Source organism: Accipiter gentilis, chromosome 27 (genome assembly GCF_929443795.1).
Source record: "Accipiter gentilis chromosome 27, bAccGen1.1, whole genome shotgun sequence".
NCBI lineage: Eukaryota > Metazoa > Chordata > Aves > Accipitriformes > Accipitridae > Astur > Astur gentilis.
In genome coordinates this window covers 7,223,125-7,250,340 of record NC_064906.1, presented here as the reverse complement: position 1 = coordinate 7,250,340, position 27,216 = coordinate 7,223,125, and the positions used below count along the sequence as shown (strand labels likewise).

General features: G+C 36.7%; 1 protein-coding gene across 2 annotated transcripts in view; it reads right to left on the bottom strand.

The window, feature by feature from the left end:
- DOK6 (docking protein 6) overlaps window positions 1–27,216 on the bottom strand; it is a 266,551-nt gene that overhangs the window by 24,005 nt on the left and 215,330 nt on the right. For both annotated transcript variants that reach the window (XM_049830463.1, XM_049830462.1), the window contains exon 7: window positions 23,066–23,183. In XM_049830463.1, coding sequence (XP_049686420.1) covers window positions 23,066–23,183 — 118 coding nt within the window. The remainder of the gene's footprint in view (window positions 1–23,065; window positions 23,184–27,216) is intronic.

Genomic DNA, 27,216 nt, shown 5'->3' with positions numbered 1-27,216 from the left:
GCAACAGACAAAAGACTACAACTCTGAGAGAACAACAGATTCAACCCCGGTAAGCAACTTATCTTTTTTTTATCGGCGTTAACATCATATAGACTGCACCAATTAAGGAGTACGATCTAAATACACGTTTAGGAATACTGTTCCAACTGAGCACTTTTACAGTCAAGATCTCATAAGAGCAGTGCGATGCAATTAAATAAATAAGCAACAGTTAAAGATCAGCAGCTTTGTGGCTGAGCCGCTGCACTATTGTCTTTGAACAAATCACATACAACTTCCCTCAAATAAGCAAACAAGCCACTAAGGGAATGGTTTCACCCTGTAAGCTATCATAAAGTGTACAATCAAAGACAAGTTACATTCACCAGAGGGCAACCCAGCACTTTCCAGCCTGAATGAGGTTCTGTTTTATAAATATTCATATATAGGTAAGCCAGCTATAGCCTGATTCTCCAAAGCTCATAAACAGAACAGCAACAAACATGGCAGCTAAGTTATTTCCAAGTGAAACAAATTAAGCTTCTCAGAATAAAGGGAAAGACCAATAGGAAATGCCTTTAAGGTTTAAAACAGCATAGCAGCATTTAAAGCCTTTCTTTTCTTTATTGTTGCAGATATCTGTAAGAACAGATGGTTTCAAAAAGATGTGTTTCCATTTAGGCTTCTGCTGTACTGTATTTATGAGAGTGTAGAGTCACAAGACATATGCCACCTGGCTTGGAGCTGTAATTCATTCAGCTGCAGAACTGTATTAGGTGAAAATCTTTTGCAACATCGAAGAAGTTGCTGGAATTCTGTAGGACTAAAACTCCTGCAGTTTGAAGCACTCTACCCTGTTTCAGTAAGAATAACTATACCTGATATTCTCTCCAGAAGAAGGAGTAAGTGGTTCTTGTAGATCCAGGAGGTTGTTTGATTGTCACTGACAAAGACCAAGGAACAAATTGCACAATCCAAATGAGTAATGAGAAGAAATGAGTTCCTGAAATCTAGTCCTGAAATCTCATTTCCAACCGCAGATCTAATGCACGATACATAAAAGTTACTTATTGCCTTCTGCAAAAATACACACAGCTAGGTACATGCACAGTTGTTTATTCTATGCAGAAAAGCCGTAAGTGCATTTTAAAGACATGCTGCGTTTTCTCCTTTCAGCCGTGGTTTTTGACCAATGCTTAGTGGAACTTATTAGTTCCGTTAGAGTCCTTCTGGAGAAGAGTGGAAGGTGACAGAGAATTAATCAGAGACTTCTCCTGGCATTAATCCACTCAGGGGCTGAATACACATTTTCTAAGGGCCGAAGCACAGACACCTACATGTTGTAGAGTTGTCCCAGATGGATATAGCCATAGTACTGACAGAAAGGAGCAAGGAGAGAGGGAAGCGACCCGTCATTTGAGGCTCAACGCAAGCTGCCAATAAGGCTCTTCTCTCTCCTGCTCAATGTTCCTTGCTGTGAATCCTGTGATCGCAGCCAAACTATGGTTTTGGAAATATGCAATGTAGGAAAGAAAAAAATACTTAGATTTCCACACACTAATGGAGCCAGTTTAAATTTGATGACACATTTAGGCTAACACGGGAGTTCACCTCTGTCTATCCCATGTACCTAGTGCTGTGGGCTCCAGAGTCAAAGAAAGCAAACTGTTGGGGAAAACAAAGCAAGCCAGAAGGCTTAAATTCAATAAAATTATCCTTTACTTATCAAAGAGTGAAGAGACATTGTCATCCTTCCATGCAAAACAGCTACAAGTTTAAAGAACTTTTTCTTTTATCCCTGGCTGATTTATTCTGGTTGATTTCCTTAGTCTTGCAAATGATTTCTGCCTAATGTGACTCTGAAGCTCGACGAAGCACAGGTCAAAAAAGGGGAAGATGCACACACAATTCTGATCATTGTTAAATGTATTTGACCAAATTCTGAAGTGAGGAATGTTTTCACTTTGGAAATACTTGAAAATGTACTTCTTTAAAAGCTGAGTTTGCAAGAAAAGTGTCAACACCGTTTTAAGACTCAGCAAAGATATTTATAGCCATTCAAAAAAAAAAAAAGGCAGCAGCTTGTTTCTCTTTTAATACCAGATAAGTGTACAGACAACCCACAGGGAGTTTCATAGTTAAGCTATTGACAAAGTGATTTGCTTTGACTGATCAGCCATATAGGCAGGTCTTGGCAGCCTTGTCATGGTTATTCAATGCAGGAGGTGCAGGCCAGACTCTGAACTCAACTCATATGCAGTAAGCAGAACAATAATTGCAGTTATATTACATATACAACATTAGGTGTATATGTATTACAGCATAACATGCTATTTATAGCCAGAGCATAAGATAAGATTTAGGGTCAGAACTTTGCATTCTGTTCCAGATACATCATAAAAGTCATATGTATGCAAGGAATTAAATATACATTCCAAAAAGAAGCGTAGATAGTATCAAAGAGTTGTGTACTCATATAGGAATTCTTTACTTTTTCCCCAGTTTTCTCCTTAGGAGCTGGGAAAAGCTCAAAGAAATGTTAATAAAGAATACAGAATAAATCTAAATGCTCTAAAGGGCATATCTCTTTAAATGCAGGAAAACTTTTAAAAATAATCTTTCAGTCCCTGAACTGAAATTTCAAACTCTTTTCAAACTTTTATTTGCTCAGACTTCCAGCACGTTACAACAACAATCGCAGATGTATAACAGACTGATGTATTTTGTGGGAATCTTCACTTTAAAAATTGAGGAGAAAAACTACCAGTATTTCACAGAACCCACTGAATGGAAGGTAACACCTTTTATTCACTCAGATACTACACGCTCAGATTGCTAGTGTAGGTGCAGAACTTTGCTTTATAGCAACAGCATCAGCTGGACTCAACACTACCCTCCCATGGGGAATGGGCTAGGAAGAATGACACATCTGGGATAATTCTGGGAATTTGGTGGGGTAAAAAGTACAGTCTGTAAAAAGTTATACATGTCGGTGCTAAATCTATGTTGTTGCTGTACATCGCCACAGCTGGTGGCTGCCCAGCAATCCAATTTATAGGAGATTCCCTTGATACAGAAATGTAACCAAACAGGGAATCTCTTACTCTTTCCCTGCGATCTCTGCTAGTTCAGGGAAAAGACAGCGTACTATTTCCAGTGTGCTCCAGTCCAAGCTGCCATTTTCCTAACAAGGTAAATAGTGAAGACACTCAAAGACACGTGACCATACAAAAAGAATATTTGCCATTAAATTTAGTAATTTCCAAGATGCTGGTCACTGCCTCGACATAGCATGGCACTACAAAAGACAAAGGGTCTGGGTGTCCTTTACTTCTGCGGTCCTCCCCATCCCAAATGACCACTTTTGGTGGCGTTAAATTTAGCAAACCTAACTCACAGAAACTTAAATTGTTATGGAGTATGGTTTCTTGTTGTAGGATATTTTTTAAAGATGGCAAATTCTGTGCCCCAACTTCTGCTTATGTCAAGGGCACTTTCAGGTCCTCCAGTTGTATATTGTACAGAACATCGGATCTTAATTCCCTGGCTCTGAAGCCAGACCATGTTTAGTTAGGCCCATAAAAAAAAAATGGCCCTAGAGAATGTTCTTTTTTTTTGCCACATGGCACAGTATTCCAGTCTGAAATGTGTTCATGTTTCTAGGTTGCATTCCCTCACCCAGACATATGCCGATTCATCCATCATGTGTACTTCCAGAAAGAAGTTAAAAAGTCTGAGAATGTATTTAACAAGGAGGACATTTAAAGCCACCATTTTCTAATATTAATAATGGGTGATAATTTGGCCATACGATATCAGATATTGCATAAAAATACAGATTGACAGCGTCATAATATAAGTTTTTTACTGTATCACTAAACACGCAAGAAGAACAATTAGAATGAGTTGTGGAATGGAAAATAATGTAAGGTAGCAAAGATGTTTCCCCCCCCCTACATACTTTGCCTGAGACTAACACTGAACCAGGAGCACTGTATGGCCACACACACAAACAAAATGCTAAAACTTAGCATTGGTGTGGGAATGAAACAAAGCACCTGTTTAACAACTGATGTGACAAATTTACAACAATTCCAAGAGGGAATATCTTGCTAAGATATGAAAATTATAATTCTTATGCTCTGTTTTTCTGAACTTAAACCACAACACGCACTGGCATTTGGATTTAGATTCACAACCTGTAGAAGAAGGAATATTTTAAACTTCTGAAAGTTTCACCAGAAAATTAATGTCTCTGTCCTGCTGCTAGGCTAAAATGATGGAAAAAGAACCCAGCACTCTAGGTTTAATATTGCTAAGGAAACAGCAGTTCTCTCACTGTCAGGACTACATGCAGAACTATGATAAGCCTGCTCTAAGAAATGCCTACTTTCATGTAAAAATGCATTGTAAATGATTTCTCCAGGAAAAAGGAATTTGTGCTGCACTTGAGATCATCCTAGTGTGAAAGAGAAGTATGAAGATACACTTTGGAAAGTTCTTCCGAATAGTGAAAATACATACAGACATGAAATACAGCCCAGCTCAATAGATACTCTTGTTTCAGTTAGCCGAACAGTCTGGATGGAATTTTGTTAGCACAGTAAAGCTAACAACTCTACTCCTCTGTCGTAGCATTTCAGTGAGTACAACTCAACTTTGCTTATCAAATATGTTACCCTTGTGCTAAAGTACTCCTTTGAAGTTGTCACTTTTGACTGGGAAGGGGTTCAGCACTTGGGCAGACAGAAAAATGATCTGCACGCAGTCATCAGCACATTGTGTTTTTCAGCATCCTAGACAGACCAATCCAATCAAGTTTATGAACGAGTCTGATTAATAATGATTAATATTGAATCAAAGCAGAAGTTGCAGAAGCTGCTGCACTATAGTCTTTTTACTGCTCTGTAATAGATTTAATTTGTGGTTTGTAAATAGTTGTGTTTGTGTGCAGTTACACAAAAAAAAATCTGCCCCCCTCCCTGGTTTAGCCTACCCCATTTTCTTTTTAAAGACCTATGTTTAGTGGTATGAAGCTCTGGCTGGAGGTGTATTTATGTCACTCACCTTTTTCTTTAACTGTTATATGGATGCACTTAAGTAGTCTTGTAACTGCTGTCCCTTCTGATCACAAAATGGCATTTGGTCTATGAGCCAATTAGTTTTGCCAAGTTTGCAAATTACCGGAGGGACCACATTTGTAGTCTTTAGAAACTGACTGTTTCATACATTGTTTTGATGGCTTAGATGTTAGACATTATTTAGACTTTAGAACCTTCCCTCACTCATTAGCAGTTAATGGACTGGGAGCAAACGAAACAGCTAACATTTATTTCATAAAGTCATCTTTAGTGAGAAGCTCTAGTAGTGGACTGAGATCAGCTAAGTAAGTGAGAAGGAAAATAAACTCTCTGAGAAAAATATAACTCTTTTAAATATGAGCATAAATAATGTACACCATAGCGAGCAAAAGTAGTATGATAAATTACAGCCTAAGAAGTTATCCTGATCCTGCATTTTCAAATACATCTCTCATTTAATTTCTGTCCTCCATTGATTTATTCTAACATCTGAAATTTGTAGGAAAGTCCACTTGTATACAACAACCTCTGGTAGAGGTCACTCCTCCTTATTCCCACCAAAACATATGGAATTTCCACCCAAAGTAAGCTTATTTCAGGTCTGACCTAATATCGGCCTTATTCCATTTATAGAAAATCTGAAGTCTCCTTAGGGCAAGAAATACATTTTCTTGCAGTGACATGTACTTTTTTGGCATGCAATGGCAATAATGACAATAAATATAGCTCCTAGAGCCCTCTAATTGTAGTCCATAGCTACATACTGTGCATGTGACAGTGAAACCTAGCATGCCTCTTGACCTGTGGGAAGGTGTTCAGCTAATTTGCTCCTTTTTATAGAAATACCTCATGTGTCTTGGTCTCACAGTGAGTGGAGAATGTGCCTCTCCTTTGGGTAAAATCTAGGTGCCTCCGTTCCAAGCAGTTGTTTCAGCTATTTCAGCAATATAGTAAGACTGTGTCATAAATCCCACTGTTCTCATCATATTTACTCTATATTTTTGTCCGAAACCACATAGATGTTGATGATAGGTTATGATTTTATGACATTTATGGGTATATTATATCATCTCACTGTCAGCTTATTATATTTAGAATGACAGAAATGCAAATAAAGTAAAATAACTAAATTGTTTCTTGTATGGTTATTCAATGTGAACAACAAAAAAGTACACCTAATATGAAGAAAAGGCTAAATGTTAAGATGAAATTTGCACACAAACGAGTATCACTATTCCCACATTCATTCATCCTTTCATCTGAGTCTTTCATTACAGTATTTTCTATTTCTCTTATAAAGAGCTGAATGTGTTGTGACAGGTTGTTATTTTGCTATTGTCTTTGCCTGAATTTTATTGCATACAGTGATGGCCTTTGCTAACACTGTGAACATAATTATAATTCTATCATCTATTATATTTATACTACCAGAATATTACAGAATAGATCAGTGGAACCTATGTCTCAAATGATAGTGAAGACCTATGTTGGAAGTCAGTATGACTTTTTCTCCTTTTTGCTAGGAAATTTCAATTGGAAATTAAAATAATTAAAATGTTTAAGACAAAGCTGATTAATGATCCAGATGTTCATTGAAATCTATGGGTGTGAGCTAATCCTTTGAGAATGATTACTGATCAGGTAATTTGTTCACAGACACAGTTAGTTCCTCTTGTCTGATAATAGTGCTTAATCTCCTTGGCATGTTAAATAGCAAAGCGGTTATCACCAGAAAATATACTAAACAAAAGATTAAATATATCCACCTGTACAGAGGTCCCAAACTGGTTTTGATTGTTCTTGCTAGAAGAAATGCAAGATAAAGAACATGAATGTAATCGCAGTGTGAAAATATCAAGTAAAAGGCCACTCCTAAGAGATCTGTCTTATTTCAACAAGTAAGAAAATGAAGTGATACAAACGTAAGTCTAGCTGAATATGTAGAATTGAGTTAGTTTATGCACGCACTGTGAGAAAATAAGATTATGAGCAGATCTGTATCACGCAAAAGACAAGCAGTTTTCAAAGTTAAAAAGCAGCTTTGAGTAAACTTTCTTATAATTTATTGATTTAAATTGTAAAATGAATAAATGTAAATTTGAGCCAACCAATTGAAAGATATTGATAGAACACATGCTTTGCCTAGTTTTTTTCTCTAAAATAAAACATTCTAGAAATGGATTTTAATTTCCAACTGTTGATAGTTTGTTAAATTATTGGATTACACTGACTGTGCTTCTCAAAATATTTGAAAATGTGGTATTATTTGCAGCCACTCTCGCATGAAGTCAAAAAAGTAAGGTCTCCCAAACAATTTGGAAGATTTGTATTTAAACTTTTAATCTGGAAGAAATCCAGTAGTAGTTTTTAATATGCAAAACCTTCTGTCAAAATTGAGCTATTTAATAGTGTCTTTAAAAAACTAATTTCGTCTTCAGGCACCATCTATATTATATACACACATAAAAAAACCTACTTAATATTTAGATAATGGATATAAAATTAACATCTCTGATGTTCTTCCTTTTCCTAGAAACTACATATATAATTCAGAACGTTTTCTATTTTCACCATGACTTTGGTTTGCAGTATTGTTAATTTAAGTTTCACATATTTCAGTACACAGATACTATGTTTCTAGAAGCATGACGTGTACAGATAGATTTGGCAGATAAAACGCCTAACCATTGTTCTCGCCAGAAGGCAGAACATACGTTTCTGTTGCTTCGATCCTGGAAAAGGCTATATATTATTGTCACTACAGTGCTTTTATTAACATTCCAGTGCAAAGAACAAAATGTTTCATTTTTTTGAGTCTCTATAAAATATAACCTCACCTTCTTCTTCCCTCTCTATTTTCCATAGGATTACAGAAGTCTATGAGATTAAAAACACACTCCTTCCTCTATGTCAAATAAATGATAGACTAGATAGCCCTGGTACAGTTTTGATCAAACGTGAAGGTGCTCATTGTTAGCAGCTATAAGATAAGCTGTAGATACAATGTACTGTTTCTAAGCAATTAGTAATCAGAAGAAGAAAGAGTTTAATGTGTTTCTTCCTTCTCCTAATGTGCTCAAGCTTAAATCCAAACTGAAACTCTCCAGCCATGAAAATGCAGCAGTTATTAAAAATAAGCTTAAATCCTGGCACACAGCTGCTTTGATGGGAGGGACCCAATATAATATTGATTATGGACTTTTTGAAAAGTTCTCTTTCCAGAAAAAAATTCTCAGAAAACATCTTTCCACTCCCACCTCCCCTCCCCTCCCATCCTGAGGTATCTCAGCTATTTTCTGTCTACTTTTGGCTTTCTTGAATTGAGTCAGATTTTTCAAGTAAAGTGACGAAACTGAAATTTCACATTAATGAAACAAGTGTTAGTAGTAAAAAGGTAACAGTAAAAAAATTAAAACTAAACATTTCTTGAGGAATTATGATAAGAAATTAAAGCATAATTATGTGTTTGATTTCAGAATCAGACATTAGTAATGTTTAATGACTAACACCCTTTATCTCAATCATGTACATAAAACTACAATGGTGGTAATGTATAATATTTCTCCAAATCATCCTGTTTCTCAGTGGGAAACCCCCCTAATTTCAGAGACAAACAAGCTGTTGCAAAAAATTTCCATGGGACATATCTACCACTCTCTTCCAGAGGGAAGGAACTGTTCTATCATCTGTGCCAGTTCAATGATCCCGCTTTGCAGCATAAGCTATGAGAACTGAGAAAAAAATTATTAATTGAGGAAAGAAAAATGATATCAAAGAAATCCTTTATAAAAAAACCCACAAAGTTTTCCAAATGTTCCGATTTCCATGAACATCGTCTGTAAAAAACCCATATACATAGGTATCTGGAACTACTCACACTGTTTTATGAAGCCTTTGCTTCATGGTCTTGAGAAGGACTGAGAGCTTTTTTGCAATATTTAAAGTAATTCCCATACCAACACTATACTCAGAGCTGGTGAGAATTCAGGGCACTTATCTGCTTTCCCAGGAGTCACACCTTCAGCTTGCATGAACTGCTATAATCATATCAGTATCAGCGCTAACTTCTATTTAAGGACTTTACCTTCCAGAGGCCTAAGGATACATATACCCTCTGCAATATTGAGGAAGCAATAATCTACATCTGAAAGACACGCCAGCGGATTTAGGGCAAATTAAATGTTAGAGTGGTTCAGAGCCAGGACCCAATTACATTTTGTCCCAAAACGTGTGTGTCACCTCTTGCATCCATGCTGGGGATCCAGTCTTTGAACACCGACCCGAGCCCCACAGCTGCAGCAGCGAGAAGAAAAATTCAAAAGGGAGATTTGGGTCATGGCGCCTAATACCACTGAGGCCCAGACCCATCCTTTGATCACACAGACTGAATCAGATCAGGCCTCAGAACATGAGCTTGTTTATGCTGAATAAGTGAGAACATACGGCAGAGTGTTTACGCTAGCCATATGCCTTTAAATCGGCGTTATGCCAGCAACTGGAGAACAGACAATACCTGATCTGATGTAAAGTTCAAGTGATACCTAATTTGGCATAATGTTTACCTTCACAAAGCTACCTATCAAAATATTTTGAACAAATTTGAACTGTTTCAGTAAGTTTGTGTCAGCTTAGCATTCTGGATCACATAGCCATGGCATTTCTTATCAAGCAGTAAGCACTTTCAAACTGGATTTATTGTTTTGTCAAATCACAGTCCTATTCCGTGCATCAAGAGCATCATAAGAAACAAGGCAACATTTTAATCGAGACACTTCGACACTTAGAGGAATTTGTATCTCTAAGTTGTGCATTAAAATCCGTGCAAGGATTCTTCTGTTAAAAATGAGCAAGCAAAAAAACCACCACCCAAACACCTTTCATTAAATTAGCAATTGAAGATATGAAGTCTTTTGACTTAACAATGCTCATTAATATTACTGAACGTGGACTGCTAGGTAGACTTTCTTCTTGCTCCTTCACTTCATTTTTCAATGTACTGCTGGCCATAGTGAATACGAAAGACCTAAATTGCCTATCACCTCTTGTCACAGGCATCTCATTTCTGTCTAACGGTACGATATTGTGATAAACATAATTCTTTCATTGTGACCATCCAGATCAGAAAACATTTCTTTTTATCTTTGTGCCTGAAGTGCCTGTCCTGAGGAAAGAGGCTTCCAGCTATCGTGTGGCAGTAAATGTCTTTCCACGAACACTAGATTTAGCACACAGCAAATACTTACCAGTGATATCGTTTTGCACACAGCCATAATGCCAACATAAAAAATTTAAGTCATAGTTTGGCACACAAAACAAAACATAAATCCATCTGCTCAGCAAAAGAAACTTTAGGATGACAAGAACAAGTTTCAAATGAAAAATATTTTTAGCACATTAAAATGGTAACCATTAAACATTGCATTTATGATAGCAGATAGTACAAGTACAGAATAACAACATATAAAGGACCTAACTGTAGTGAAATAAAGATTTCTGATATATTATGTATGGTAAGAATAGAAATATGAATCTCTTTAGCAAACACACTTGGAGGTCTCTTTAGCAGAGCTATGCTGATCTATGACAGATTGGGATCTGGCACTCATTTTGTTCTGTCACGTAATCAGAAATACTGGACCTAATTGTCACCAACTATTTGCATATCATAGACATTTGAATAATAGGGAATGAATCCACTTATGATCTATGAGAAATTAAAACAATATTACATGGAAAGGAAGTGAGAAAAGATTTTACCAGTAACATAATGTACATTGGGCAAGTCATAAAAGACAAATGTCTGACACAGAAGGTGTAAGGAGATTTAAAATATGCTGCACCTCACCATCTATTTTATGTCTGTGAAGTCTGATAAACATATGTAAAAAATATGATAGATAACATGGCTTTCTGTTTAACTCCAATTTTCACTAAACAATATTTTTGATCTAACACACACTTCTGTGAGGAAAAAACACCTGGATGTGAGTTGGATTCAAGTTTGCAGCTATTTAGAACTGAATATATAATTTACAAGACATATAATGTACATATTCAAGATCTGGCCCATCTTGATATATTTTAGCTATACAGTTTAGAAGAGATTTCACATTGAAATAACATCTGTCTTACAATAATGCACCCAAAAGTAATGTATGTTAATATATGAAACTCTTCATGCTGAAATGATCATTCTACAACATGGTTCGTCTTAACATGTACATCTTATCTTCAGTCATATATTTCATTTTGATCTGCATAATACTTTTTTGTTTGCTTATTCACTGTGTAGGTTTAAAAATCCTGTTAACACTTTTGTGAGATATTTGGGGAATGATTGATATACTCATATCCGTGAGTTTTGTATTCAGTTTCTGTTAGTAAAACTCTAGACAAAAAACCCCACCTGTAACTATCTGGAAAACTTCTTTCTTCTAAGGACATTTGTGTAAGTGAAATACATATAAACATTTCCATTTCAAATAGGATTGTATGACCTAATTCTGAATAATTTTCTCCTAGGAAAAATTCTCTTCATGGGTTAATGGCTTCAGTGGCCACCTCAAGAAACAACAAATTTCAAACAGTATGTACTACAATTGTACATACACTCTAGCATTATGGTCAAAGAACAGTGCTGGGCTGTCAGATGAGAGATGCCAGAATAATTGTTAGATTTCAACAATTCTTCCCCAAGCAGGTGAAAACTGCAAATGCTGTGTGAACAGTCAGATGGTGAGTCATACTTCCTCTAAGAGTAAGGTAATTTACTCCTCTGAGGTCAGCAAAAACAGGGTTCAAAGCCAATTCTGTCTATCACTTCTGGATAAAAAGTACTTTCAGACAGCAACTCACAGAGTTTGGCTTTAGAGCTCTTACTGACTAAGGGCTGTTTTCAGGGAGATAAGGGCTCCTCACTCCCCTACTGTTGAGGCTGAATATTGCTTTACTGACAGTGTAATGGTACGGACCCATTCTCTAGGTATTAACCTATACTGCAGTAGCCTATGTGTTGGGACAATTTCATGCTATGTGATGGTACTGAGAAGGCTTTACTAAACCATTTCCACAGTTGCAAAGATATTCTCAGTTTATTTTTTTTGTCTAATCACATCAATGTAAAAAAGTCAGAAAAAGAAATCTCTTTCATATAGATGACTTTTAAGTCCAAAGCAAACGTGTAGATATTTTATCACATAAAATGCATCTACATTACCATGTAAAAATCCAACAGAGAACCATGACTATCAGAATAAAGATTAAGTTCAGTCAAAAAGGCTCTACATAATTACATGGGCCACTGAAGAAATGCTCAAAAGTGTGGGTCCTGTTTATGCTACAGTGAATTGTGGACATGAGTTATAGGGAAAGGTTTTCATCTTGTCTAGGTCAGCAGAATTTGTTTTTTTTTTCCATGAGCAAGGATGACTTGCAACAGCTGAGGACCAATGCCTTAACAACAAATTAACCTTTGCTTTTTGTCTAGTTACGAAGGTTTTCTTTTGCGTCTTGCATGGTTTTGAACATTTAAATAAAAAAAAAAAGAGTAAGTATCTCATATTCAAGTAATGATACTATTCAAATTCTCTGAACATTTTCACTTTTCATAGTAGTATGCACTAGCATGTCACTCATGACCCTGGCAACATTCCTGATTTACTGCAGCATAAGCAAAAAAACCAGTCACACCTTGAAGACAACAGCTTAAATTGTCCCTCTCTTTGGTATTTTATTACACAATAAACACCACTGCAAGATTTATGGCTCATTCCTATAGTTCGATACAAGGTTTGAAGTACAACTAAGGTAATAAGAGTACGTGAAGAGGCATCTTGAGCCTTTCTTTATATTTCTTCAGTCCTAAGACACCTTGGTGCTGGTCCAATCCATGATCCAATAAAATGGAGTAGCCCTTTGCTTTGAAATGCTGGTCAGCAAATCAGGAAATAGTACAAAATAATATAGAAGCTCAAGAAAAATCCTGTTTCCTCATTCTTACACTAGATGAACAGAAGATCTATGGTCTAGAAGTTACACGAATTTTGCAGCCACAGATACTGAGAAGAGACCTTCTCATTGGTATCCTAGAGGGTCAAAAGGCATTACTAGTGCATACAAACCAGTATATATTAGGACTGAAAAAATCACACACTGGTACAGATAATGTTCAGTATTTGCTGTCCGTGGCCCTGTTGTTCCCCCTCGCCTCCTCCCTCCCCCCATTTACTTGTTAAAAATGGGTTGTGTTAGTATATGGTGACAGTTAGGAGAAAAACAAGACTCTTCACAAACAGATTGACGCTTAAACCAAAATGCACATACTTGATCAGAGGAAAGTGTTTCTATAAGAGGCATGAAAGGGATGAAAAACCGCTGAGCTATTTCTCAGAATTAAATACCTGCTCTGATGAATGGGGAATAATGAGACAGTTGACAAGACTGAATGAAATACATTTCCAATTCCTAACCCAGAACAGGTTATCTTTTCCATCATAAAACGCTTGTGACATCAAATGTTTGGTGATGATAGGACTGTCATCTCACAAACAGAAGCCCTGAAAACCTGCTGAGACATCCTGGAACAGTATAACAGCAATAACGGGCAAAAACAAGTGGCCAAAGTCTGTCAACAATCAATCATTTAAACTGATGCTGCATTTTTTCAAATTAAAATTTAAGCTTCAACACTTATGTAAATAGGCTCTGAACTGTACTTTCAGCAACAACATTGCATGTGAATATTCCCCAAACTTGGGATGACCGCACATGAAGAGAGGAGATACAAAGCACATTTGGGTACCTGCATGGTTTGATGCCATCAGTCCATCCATGTCCAAGAAACTAGGAAATCTGACAACTTCCCATTAGATGCCCTAACACAGCATGCAGAAACCTTATTAAAAAAAAAAAAGGCTCGTTCCTATTTTAGCAAAAAAGTAGGCAAGTGTATGGACACAGAGGTGCTACTCTGGCATGTGTGTAATAGGTATCTAGGAACAAAACATTCTGTTATTGTTATCTATTTCTACAGATCTGTGGAAAGGTAGCAAAATGAGGTAAAAGTGAAAACTTGCTTCATGCAGTTTTCACTAACTTCCATGAAAAAGCACCATACCCAGTAATGACAATTTTACAAGAGTATAGTGTGGAAAAGAACAAAACTGATAGCATTTAAATGGTAATTAGTCAAATGCAAGAACAATGAGCGATGTTGTAAGCCAGGGAAGAGTATTTTGTTTGGAAGCTGAAACCACATGATGGATCAAAATCCTCTTCTAGTTATGTTTCATTCAGAAAAGATAAAAACAGTGGCTAACTAGCCATATGTCTTAGGCAGGTTGAAAACACACTTGTGCACAATTAGCTAATTCTCAGCTAAGTATTCAATTAATAAAATAGCTGCTTTACTTTGAGTACCTGATAGTAACTACTATAAGGAAGCTACACCTGGTTCAGCTCATATCAAACAGCCTTGGAAACCGTCTGTGGTGGCTATACAGGGCTCAACAGAGTTTGGAGAGAAAAAAGGGGGCTCATTACTGGCAGTGGCAGCCCCCACCGAGGATTATTCCCAGGGACAGAGTGGGGGGGGTGGACAAGACCCTGCTTTCTACCCTCAGTGAGGATGAAAGTCCAAGGTGGACAAGAGGCAGAGAGAAGATGCATCCTTAGTTTCTCAGTCTGCAGACCCTGGGCAGAATGGCCCCGCTTGGCACAGGGGGACAAAGCCGTGCCTCCCCCTGCAAGCTGCTGGGTTTCCTCCGTTTCCCTGGGCTGGGCTGAGGGCTGGCATTGCTGCACACAGGGGGAGACAGGACGCTACTGGGAACACAACCACCCGCGACGCATCATGTCACATGCACTACCAGGTCAGAGAAAATAACTATGGCACAGTCCTGCTGCACGTAAACTTGGCCTAGCAGCAATAACATAAATATTTAGGCCACTAAAGAGAGTTGGAAGGATCTTTTCATTTCATCCTCACTCTCCAATTAAGGTGTTTGCTGCTGAACAGCGAAAAGCCTCATTCCATTTAGGACCTCACCTCTACCGTCTGCAGTCAGGGTAGGTAACGGCTTTACGGTATACTGCTCTGCACTGAATCCTCGTGTGGACGTTTTTTGTTAGAGGTAGGGAAGGACAGAGCCTTTGATATTTATAATGTAAATTCCCAAGCCTGCAGTTATACACTACTGAGCCGCTAACTGCACCCTTCCCGCGGTTCCTACCAAGTCCTTTCTCTCTTATCTCTCGCCCAGTCTGGTATTGCATTTTCCTGTCTTTGCAACAGCTTTGCAACAGCCTATCTCATTTTTATTTAAACTCAGGGCAATGAGCCTTTGATTAAAATCCTTTCCCAAAACGCATCTTCAAAGAATTTTGAAGGATAAACAAGTGTCCAGCAGCCAAACTGCAGACTGACTTCCAGTATTCAAATATGGAACAGCAAGGAGTTGGCAGACTTCAGTTTTGGAAAAGATGACAAACTTTCACTTCGGTGAAATCTTGCTAACTCTGCATTGGGAGGAATTTCTCATTGTTATTCACAGTTCTTACTTCTGTGAAATTTATCTTAGTTTCCCATAATGTATCATTTTGATCAAATAAAAAGTTGGCAGGGTATAAGAATTCACCAAGATGAAAAGACTTTTCTGAACAAATAGAGAATGAAAGATGTTCTAAGATTTTTTGAACATTTTTTTCTCTCTATTGAATAATACTATGATTTTTTAATCAGTTCTGCACAGTTCAAACTCACTATTGAATTATAAAGAATATATATATTCTTACGGGTTGATTAAACTGAACATGCCGAGTAGTGTGTCCACTGTGCTTAAATTGGCCCTACCCTTAAAATAAGTAGGTCTGTACTAACAACAGACTACGTGTCGTATGCCACAAATATTGTCACCGTAATATTGTTGCATATTAGAAAAGTAAGATACACATAAAAGACAATCTTACGGAAACTTAAGATTAATGTATTTGAGATCTTACAATACTCTTTCTATAACAAACAGATTTTAAACTTCATAATAACCAAATAACAGGGAGCTAGGTCAATGTTACTTCAGACAAGCAGTTAAATATATATTTATATGATCCTATTTTATGTCATAAACATTAGAATGTGAAGGGGGGGTTGGATCTTTTTTCCACTTAAAGTAGAACACAATCAATTGCACTTGAAATCCTTCTTTCCTCATTACTGCTGGAAAAGCTGGTATTATTAATATCCCCCCCCACTATTCCCATTATGCAGCCTATTTTCAAAACTTACATTGTTTCTAGATTATAAAAAATTCTGTGAACACGTTCTACAGAAGTGTCAATTTCAATAATTTTTACTTTATTTAAAAATAATTATTGAAAGAAAAGGAAGCATAAACAGTTCCTGTAAATAGATACTAAAGTAAATACATCTTTTTGCCCAGGTATTTTTTCACAAAAATGCAGGCCTCCCCCTGCCCTGAATTGTTTTAAAGGGGATTTAATGCATCTGTGATTTTGAGTAATAATTTGACTAGAAAATCTGGTTTGTCAGCATAGAAATACTTCAGTTTGTTTGAAATTACAAAACTGAACTGTGGTAACATACTTAACACAAAATAAGATAGTCACAGCTACAGCAGTCCGGATTTATTGGTGAAATGATTTGATAGAAAAAAGCAGTTTTCACAAAATTGACTTTTGACAAATTTTTCAATTTTCTTGTTGATATAACATAGCAAACCTTTATTGTTCAGATAATCCAATACCAGCTGACAGTTAGCACCCATGGAACTGGTCATGCCTATTCTCCCACTACACATATTCTTTCAGTGAACTACACTTCTCATGATACAATGAAGGTCCTTGAATTGTAGGGTACAGCAGAGACATCAAATGACTGTAGCATAACTGTAGTCAGTCTTAAGCTAACTCAGGATAAAGATTCCTGGCTTCGGTTAAATTAATCTAGGGGCAAAATTTGATTTGCCTCTCACCCTAACAGTGAGTGAGAAGCTACGGTCATCACATATTCATGAAATCATTAAGCTAAGACATAAAAAGAGATTTATAACTAAGAATTTGTGTAGTTTGCACTGAAGAACTTACATTTGTTGGTTTTTGGAGGGGAGAGGAGGCAATCGGCCAATATTTAACTGCTCTTCTTACACTGTTTGGGCTTTCAGTTATAACTGGAGACAACAGTGACTTCTACACTTTCTGGTCTAGCACAGCATAACCTCACTGACAAGTGATCTCACTGGAGGACCATCTTCCAAGAGAAAGGGCATCACAATATAGGGCTTAAATGAAATCAGAACTTCTGAATTTGACAACAGAATATGATTTATTAATCTTTTTTTGGCTTTTCCCCCACTATTTTTCATGGCTCATAACTGTAAGAACCTCTTACTTCAGCAACCATTTATCAGAATGAAAGAGAACAAGCTCTTTAGAGCTTGTCTGTAATGCTTTTAATTAGCCATAGCAATCACTGTTGAACAAAATGAGGTTCTTCTTTACTAGTTTCTGAGTAAGACACTTCCCATGTCCAATATGCCATTTTAAAAATCAGTCTAATGATGCACTATTTTGCACGGAATTTCAAAGCTCAAAAGGATCAAATCTACTGCTTAAGACTTGAGAAGCCACATAATACACTCATTTTAAATAATGTAGCTCTTACGTAGTTTCTACTCACTAAGTATCTTGTTTCAGGTGTCCTTTATTCATACTTCAAATTTTATAGGCTTCATTTACTAATATGAAAGTCCTGATGAGATTCAGCAAAGGAAATGGGAAGGTGGCAGGCTATAAAGCATTTCAGCTTTAGCTGCTGGTAGACACTTAGTGAAACATTACTGAGTGATCAGGTTTATATAACAGATATATTCTAACATTTTATGTCATTCACATTATTCTGGCATCAAGATTAGATGGGGAAATGGATTCTGTACTCAATTGCTGGGCATATGAACAAACAATGGAAATGCCAAAATGACAAATGTCCTCCAATTCATTTTACATACTTTAATTTGCAGAAAACTGCAGAAGCTCACATTGGAAATTCCTGCAGGATTAGCCTAAGGAGGGTTGAACAGGATGATTCAAATCCTTCTAAATATTTAGCAACCTGAATATTCTCTGATTATTTTTAATGACGTACCAGAGCTGCTGCCTTCAAAAGGCTGGAAACATGTAGCTGGGAGAAATAATTTGTGTATGACTCCATCTCCCTTTTACGTACAAAACCTTTTAGCTGAAGGGGTTAACGCTACGTGTTATTCTGCTTAAGATACATTCAAAACCAAGAGAAGGGTGAGCTCTCATCTAACAAGGGCAAAAGACAAGGGGCAATGCAGGCTTGCTTACCAAGGCCAAAGAGGAGCCAGAGTTTCCCCGCTGTTTTGATTTGCAAAAGCATATTTATTTTTCTTGCATCTTTCGTGTGAAATACAAAAGGCAATTGTATCAATGGCAAAATTCCTGCAGAATTTATCGAGACCAGTTTTTACTTCTGTGTGGTTTTGATTTTGACATGTACTTACAAACCTGAGCGATGCTTCCAGCTTAAGACTTGTCTGATTGAAGACTATAGTTTTATCTAAGTTCCTCACTAGGTTTAAAAATGTGAGACTCTAGGTCTTTGCAGGCATCTTAGTATTTTTCAGTGTTATCTAATGACTTTTTTATGTGTTTACAACAAAATGTGATAAGCATTTGTGATAGGGCAAATAAGCATTTGTGATAAGCAAACTGTGGTAAGCAATTTACTGTGGGAAAAAAAGCAATACTCTTCTCTTTAAGAGGAAAACATGTAAGATGTTCCTGGTGTAATTCTTACACAAATATACGTTCCTTCACATGAGTACTCTTACAGAAATGAACAGGATTGCTTAAGTGGGTAGGTGCTCATCACTCTGAATATGGATGGCAAAACCAAAGTCCAAATAAGGAATACGAACCAGACTCAAATACAACAGGGGTGATTGAAAGTGATTCTTAATTTTGAATTTCTTGGAGAAAGGCCAGACTGTAATTAGATTTTCTGAACATAATTTCCCCAGGGATTTCACTAACTGCAATACAAAAAGCTAATGTGGGTTTCCATACCAAAATTTTATTTGGCCTGATTTGTTTAATAATATCCAAACTGACAGTGTTTAAAATTTGTACTATCCAAATTCTCCCCAGCAAGAACTACAACACTAAGTTTCAGCTAGCTGAAAATTCAGTCTGCAATCCTTTTTACAACCTAAGAAAATTTAAACCCCCAAATGCAAAATTAAAAAAAAAATCATGGATTGATGCTATCTACTATCTTTTGCTGTATAAAAAAGGCATGTGCTTTGTTTCCCAATTTTTAATATCTTGTGAAACAGTGTTAAATCGTATGCCAGGTAATAACAATAAATAATGATTTCTGAGGATACATACAGAGGTTTTTTCATGCTGACATGGCTTTTGTACTTGTATTTTTCTCCTTCTTAACCATGATTTCAGTTCACACCAGTGCTCTTGGCTTGTAGTTTTTCTGTTTTTGTAAACCTTGATGTATAGGAGGCCATAATATATCACAGACAGTTTATCTTCTTTTGGGCTCTAATTCTTCATAGAGCTGTCTATTCTTCATGAAAATGTACAATTGATTTACGTCTTACTCATGTATGCATAAAAAATCATGTATAAGTAATTTTCTTTTCTTTTTTCTCTGTTAAACTACTTTATGATAAACTATTTTATCATAAAAATCTGTAAGGACACTATTCCAACTCTGAAATGTAATTTAGGGGAAGATCTGGATTATTAATATTTAGAATATTTAGAAAGAGGCATTGTGATTTGTAAAGCCACGGGTATCAGTTGGGGTTTTAAGTGCAATCACTCCAACACCAAAGTTTAGGTCAGAATTTAACCTGGTGGCTGTAAAAACTTTGTCCTGTTTTTGGCATGGCAGCAATTCCCTTTTTCTTTTTATTGTGCAGCGGTGGGGCTTGCCCAGTGTCACGTCAGACGGGGAGAAGAGGCAACGCAGAGCGCTGAAAGGCCACTGCTGTGTCAGCTAATGAGACCCCGTGCCACAACCTCTACAGCGGCTGCAGATCATGGATGGCAACTCTGTCAGGCCTGCAGCACTCCGCTGTAAAACCTGAAGTGAATACTGGTAGCGATGTGCTGCCACGGGTAAAAGCCAACCACCACGCTGTTCCTACTGACAAGATTCATTAGACAACTAAATTACTACTTTTATCTTAGCAGCGCAATCAAGAACTGAAGGAGTGCAAGGAAGTTGCAAATGGAGGAAAAGCTGTACAAAGAGAGAAACCAGCCCACCTGACTTCTCGGTATTTTGTGCAACCTGTGTTCCTTTAGCACTATTATCCTGTGTTTTAATGTTTTCAGGTCTTTACATGCAAGGGTTGTCATGGGCAGATGGAGGATGATAAACCCAATACCCATTTATTGAATTGCCTTTTCTCATCTGAAATGTAGTCCTTAAAAAATAATAAAACCCACCACAAAATACCCCACCTTCTTACTCTACAGCATATTCATTATCAGATCAACTCACGCTACTAATTAAGTTAAATTCGACTGCTAAATAATTCCCAAAGAGCCAATTTATCTAAGGTAGTATGAGCACATACTCATTTCTCCTTGTACATCACCAGCTGTTATTAATTAAATTCTAGTCACTTCAGACTGCAACTTTGAAATAATTGCCACTATGGAAATACTTCTGCACTGTACTTAACCGTGAGTTCATCTGTTACTTTACTGATATTGACAGTAATCTGAATATAGGTAGACACCACTCTAGTTATTTCATTTTCAAGTTAGCGAGATATTCAGAGGAATGTGTGGAATTTTCGAATTCGTTTCTCGAATGTAAAAAGCTTTGTCATAAACACACATAAAGTGCAGAACTGAGTGTGATGGATTGTTCTCTAAAGAAATCATCTCCTCTCTGAAGGTGTAATATACCTTTTCAAGTTCAGAGGAGATCACAGCGGCAGCAAGTGAATTTTCCCTCTGCAACAGCTCCTCTCAGCTGGCTGCTGTACCAAGGTGAGGGTTGAAGTGATGCTCGCAATCTGCCTCCTCGCTACCCACCTTCCACCTACATCTATGAAGCATCTGTGGGCTGATGCTTTGACAACCAGTTGGTCTCTGCTGTGCAAAGACTGCCAGGATGAACAGGTACTAGGACAAAAAGGTGTATGTTGTGCTCCCGTAAGCTTCTGTAGAAATACATTGCATTTAATTAGTCCTTGCAGCAGAAGGTTCAAAGAGCTCTTCATTACAGATAATGAATAATATTCTTGCATGGACAAGTTTTGCAACCAGAGAGAGACAAAATTGTCTTCTGGATGTATTTCTCAGCCCACTGGTAAAACTGTACTAGTCTCTCCTGAAATCAACTACGCTTTCTCGAGCTTCAGTCATCATAGTACATGTAAGAGAAATGAAAATCTTAAGTTCTGAAATATTTATTAATCCCATGTTTCAGTGGAAGTGTGAATAAAATCTGCATACTTCCAAAAAGTAAAATTCTTGCATTTTTAATAATACACTTCCAATATATTGCATCCTGCAAAGCTAGTTGGTATAGATATTAAACTATGACTTGATATATCAAGTTTTTCTTTCCTTTATTGCAAAGGCCATTTGTAAGAAACAAAAGATTGCAGAGAATGAACGATGTTCCATACATTTATCTCACTTTACGTATATCGTAACACATTCACTATCTTTTCACCAAAGGAAAGACCCATCAAGAATGTGAGAAGAGGAACTCTAACATCTCTACAAAGAAATTTTTTTTTCATTCTTATTTGGTTTATGAAAATATATAAGTGATATGATATTTCTAAAGTGATCTACAAGCACAACTTTTTTCGCAAACAACTTCTGGAAGGTTATTTTCTTTTTCCCATTACTGTTATTTAACTGTAACACTATAACCATGATTAGAAATTCACTCTGTGAATTTTTTGTTGTATGGCGGATGATGGGAAACAAATGCTGTACCCTTTAATGAGTCACCCACTGAATTCACAACTAGCCTGCTGACTTTAAGTTATGTGATAATTTACAAAAGAAAACATTTCATGTCTTTCATCTATATACTGCATTTCACTTATTTTCATGAAAACATGTACTATGTTTTCTTGCATTGGGTACTCTTGTTTGTGAGCAGTTTCTAACCTCCTATCTAAATGTAAATTGCTTATGCAAACAGATTATTAAGAGAGAAGTGAAATGAAATCCTTAAGCCCTTTCCAAGTAATACAAAGGAATATGTTTATGATAAGTTGCTATTTTTTCAAAAGTGAAAATAATACTATTAACTAAGGTCTACATTTTAAATGTAACAATATTTTCAGTTTCCTAAAAGATACAAATCAATTTCAGCTTAGGAGCAGTGAATCATCATCATTGTTCTCAAGTTACGTTAATTATAGCATTTTAAGTCTTAAGCTAATGGCTTAGAATCTAAACATATGAAAGAGAACTGCACACAAAAAAAGATGGTATGTATATCAAGAAGGTCTGTATGTTTGTCAAATCAACAGTTCATATATATGATTCACCAAGCAAATTCACCAAGAACAGCTCTTATTCCTAGAATTATTTTGTTTTAATCTTGCAACTTCTATAGCCATTTTATGTAGATTTAATTGGGCACCCTGAGGTTGCCCAAAGACATACACAATCTTATTGGAAGAAAATACTAAAACAACCTGACATTCATTAGCTACTGAGAAGCTACTTTGAGCCAAATTGTCTATCCAGCTTTATGTGGTGATTCTGGGAATAATTTTCACCATTAGTTTACAAAATGACTAAAAGAAACCTTTTTTATGTAAATTTGGGAATCCTGCTGAGGTTCTTGACAATTGATAAAATGGAATGGAGAGAAAACAACCAGCGCAAATAAAAAGCAATTTGCATGAATTCCGGTCAAATGGAAAGAAGCTAATGGACATGGCATTTACTTATAAGGAACTTGCCTTGTAAACTGTAGATTTCTCCAACGCTGTTCTGCCGGGTGATATGATGCCAATATGCACTACGAGGAAGTGAGATCGACTTGGATAATGTCATTGGTTCAGACAGACTGGTCTGGAGCTAAAAACCAAAGTAAACATAAATGGAAGATCACACATAACCATACTTGATAGATAATCTCAAAACTGTATATTGAACCAATGTTGTTATGAAAATACTATTTCCTGAATTACCACAGGTTTTATACTATCATTTAAACTGTGTTACAAGCATCAGCACTGTAAATGCCAAGGAAAAAGCTGCAAAAGTGTATTTGGATATATAGGTTCATTAGCACAAGTTAATACTAGGACATAGGAATATGTCCCTATTTTTCTACAGCTGCTCTTGCTGCTGCCAGGATTTTGTTATTTTCTTCTTACAATTTATGATAACGATTGATTAGCATATGCCTAACCCCTCTACAATCACATTTCTTTTTGGCCATTTAACCTGCATATGAGATTGAATACCCCGAAAGATGCTAAGAGAGAATCTGAGACAACCAGCAGAGAATTAGCACTGAAGAAACTAATACCCTAATCCTCCACTCAAGTGGAGGCATCTCATGACCAAGAGCAGACTACAGCCTCAACAGCAAATTTTCCCAGTCTGGGGGCTTCATGTAACCGAAACTGTGAATTGCGCGCTAAGTGTCTATGTGTACAAGAGCCTCAGCACATAAACCTGACAGGAGGAATATAAACTTTATTAAAGAGAGCTCTGTCTCCAATGCACTCTAGATGTGAGTGCAAGACAAGACCAGGCTACAGAAAAAAAAATATGATGGAGGATTGTGCATACTGACAACCTCTTTGGATATATATCTATAACTTACGCTTTTTCTGTCTAGAAGAAAAGAGAATATATCTGCAAAATTTTTGTAGCTCTGGCTTTACAGATTATAAAATGTGATCAGTAATTTGTGGGATCTAACAAATCACAGTGACACCGTGGGGCATGTGATTTCTTCAGGGGATGTCTGGAAGGATCAACACTGAAGGATCAATTATGTCTGAAGATTTAGAGTGGAAAACCTCTTCAAGGGTGTGCCTAGAAACCTGCATTTGCACACAGTCCAGCTACAGAGCAGAAGGTATTCAAGGTCTGGATCATTTACTGCAGGCTAGTGATTAACTACTAGGGATTCCTCATTCAGAATCATAATGGCAAATTAAAAAAGACATTTTTATCTGTGCAAACTCATGTTATTCTGTAATAAAAAGAAACACCCTTTAGAGAAAGTATCCACAATTTATAATCTATATTTAAATAATCTACAATTTATTCATTTTTGAGTATTAACACAGACTGGTGTGCGGCAGATATTTTGCTGCAGATCAGTCTACTGTAATTACTTCCGTTGTTGTTTTCTTGAGAATTGTCATCAAAATTACTCCCTGTCTACAGCTAATGTCTTTTCTGCTCATTTATAGCCAAATATTACATTTCATTTTTCTGTGGTGCACATCATCACTGGAAGCTATTCAATATGAAGTAAAGAGCTTGCAGAAACATTTGCTCCATTAAAAAAAGTTCAAAATCCTTATCATAGGAATTCTATTTTTAGGGAGACTTGAGAATTTAAAGTTTATTGATACAGATAATTTCCTTTATTGTGGAGATCAGGGCAATAACAAACCTTCTAAGTTATTTTTCCATGTTAGTATAGCAGGGGTAATAAGGGTAACTTCATTGAGTAAGAAAAACAAATAAAATCACGTAACTTCAATATACAGGTGATTTATTCATAATTTATTCACCCAATAGGTAAATTATAGTCTTGAGGCAATAGGCAAAACTTTTTATTAGTATGCATTCTAAAAAAAATAATTCCAGTAAAGGGAACAACTTTGACTATGGTTCACTAGCTCAAAGCTAAATCCATGGACTAAACTGAAGTGGTAAAACTTGTATCATTATTCCTGATCTGAGGTGATTAGTTCCTGCCTGATCTGACCAACATTAATGCAGAAGAACTTTATATGCACACATTAAAGCTTTGAAAGAATCAAAAAGAACCCATTCTCATTATAAATTAAGGTAAGAACTGCTCTAGTGCAGAAGATTGCATTGCGAGCATTCACCGTACTTTGTTTCCTCAGATTGTCTAATTAAAGAACAACTTCTGATATCTCCTTTTGGGCAAGAAGTATCACCATATGCTAAATTGCAATACGACCAGATGAACTACATTTCTTTGGGGACTCCATATGGAGAAAATGCAATTTCTATTTTATTAAAATATCATCCTTGGAAAAACCCAAAACTTTAAAATACTTTGTCCATTTTGTTTTTAATTTGAGACTTTAAATATAAACATAAACATACAGATTTGAAGACCTTATCACCTTGTATATCATATAAGGGATGATAATATAATAGCACATTATTTTGTCCATGAAATTATTCTTACTAATTGTTAGATCACCATTAGCTACAATTTTGCTTTTTATCTTTTTTATCAATATCAAAACCACATTATTGGTCAAATGTAATTGACAATGACAGAATGCTTACTCCTACAAACTGCTGTTTGTAAAAATCTTTCTGCGTTCCAGGAAAATTGGATAATCTGCTGACAGAAACCTACTTTCTCTAGACACCATCTTATATGCTAGCCTGTGGGCGTTTCAGATAAAACCCCTGAAGCCAAGGTGAAGAAAACAGGCATATAAACATCCATATAATCAATTGTTCATATACTACTAAATAGCTTTTTGCTATATAAATTATTACAGGTTAAACTAGAATTTAATGTACAGAGATCTACTGTTTCATAATCCCATTTTCCCCAACTGTAAATGAACTTCTGGTAGTTAACAATGTTAAAAAAGAAAAACAAAACAAACAATTTGTAAATCATGGAAGATGAACCAGAACTGTTTGCTTGTTAAATAATTAGTCACTCAGGTCTGAGACTTCTGGTGTTCGAGACCAGTGGAAGAGATCACTCCAGATAAGTTCAGAGACTTTATCCTAGATACTCTTCCCTTTTGCCTTCTTACTATGCCTCAGAAAAAACCCTTGACTTCTCCTCTACCCTTTTCGGAATCATCTAAGTCAAACAGAGAACATTTCACTATGGAAAAACAAGTAAATAACCTTTAATTTTTTTCTTTTCTCAAAACATGCAAACCATTGGTTTCGTACACAGGTTTATTTCTGTCCTTAATTTAACACAAACATAACAATTCAAAAAATCGCTTTAAAAGTTATTTCACCTGTCTTCTTAAGCCTATTTACCACTTACAAAATTAAATCAACAACTCTGAGTATGGATCCCTTCTTATATAAGAGGCCAATGTTCAGCTGTTGCTTCCAATCTTGGCACATTTTCCTCAGCAGCTGGCAAAGCAGCTCAGACGTGTTAGCATCAACGGTACAGAAAGGGCCCACAATGGCAGAGGTAGCACAGACATAGAAGAAATAAATGCTTTGATCTGGGAATGAATTTGAGGTTATTCTGCTCCTCTACTCCACTGTTATGAGACCCCACCTGCAGTACTGCATCCAGCTCTGGAACCCTCAGCACAGGAAAGACATGGACCTGTTGGAGCAAGTCCAGAGGACGGACACAAAGATGATCAGAGGGATGGAACACCTCTCCTATGAGGAAAGGCTGCGAGAGTTGGGGTGGTTCAGTCTGGAGAAGAGAAGGCTCCAGGGAGACCCGATTGCTGCCTTTCAATACTTAAAGGGGGCTTATAAGAAAGATGGGGACAAACTTTTTAGCAGGGTCTGTAGCGATAGGACAAGGGGTAGTGATTTTAAACTAAAAGAGGGTAGATTTAGATTAGGTATAAGGAAGAAATTTTTTACGATGAGGGTGGTGAACCACTGGCACAGGTTGCCCAGAGAGGTGGTAGATGCCCCATCCCTGGAAACTTTCCAGGCCAGGTTGGACGGGGCGCTGAGCAACCTGAGCTCGTTGGAGATGTCCCTGCTCATTGCAGGGGCTTTGGACTAGATGACCTTTAAAGGTCTCTCCCAACCCAAACCATTCCATGATTTCACTGAGGTTGTTTTTGCAGTCTTGCATCTATGAACTAACCTTAATCTTTGATATCTAGGTATAGAAATCTAGAGGAAAGTAAAAGCAGTATACTAAATT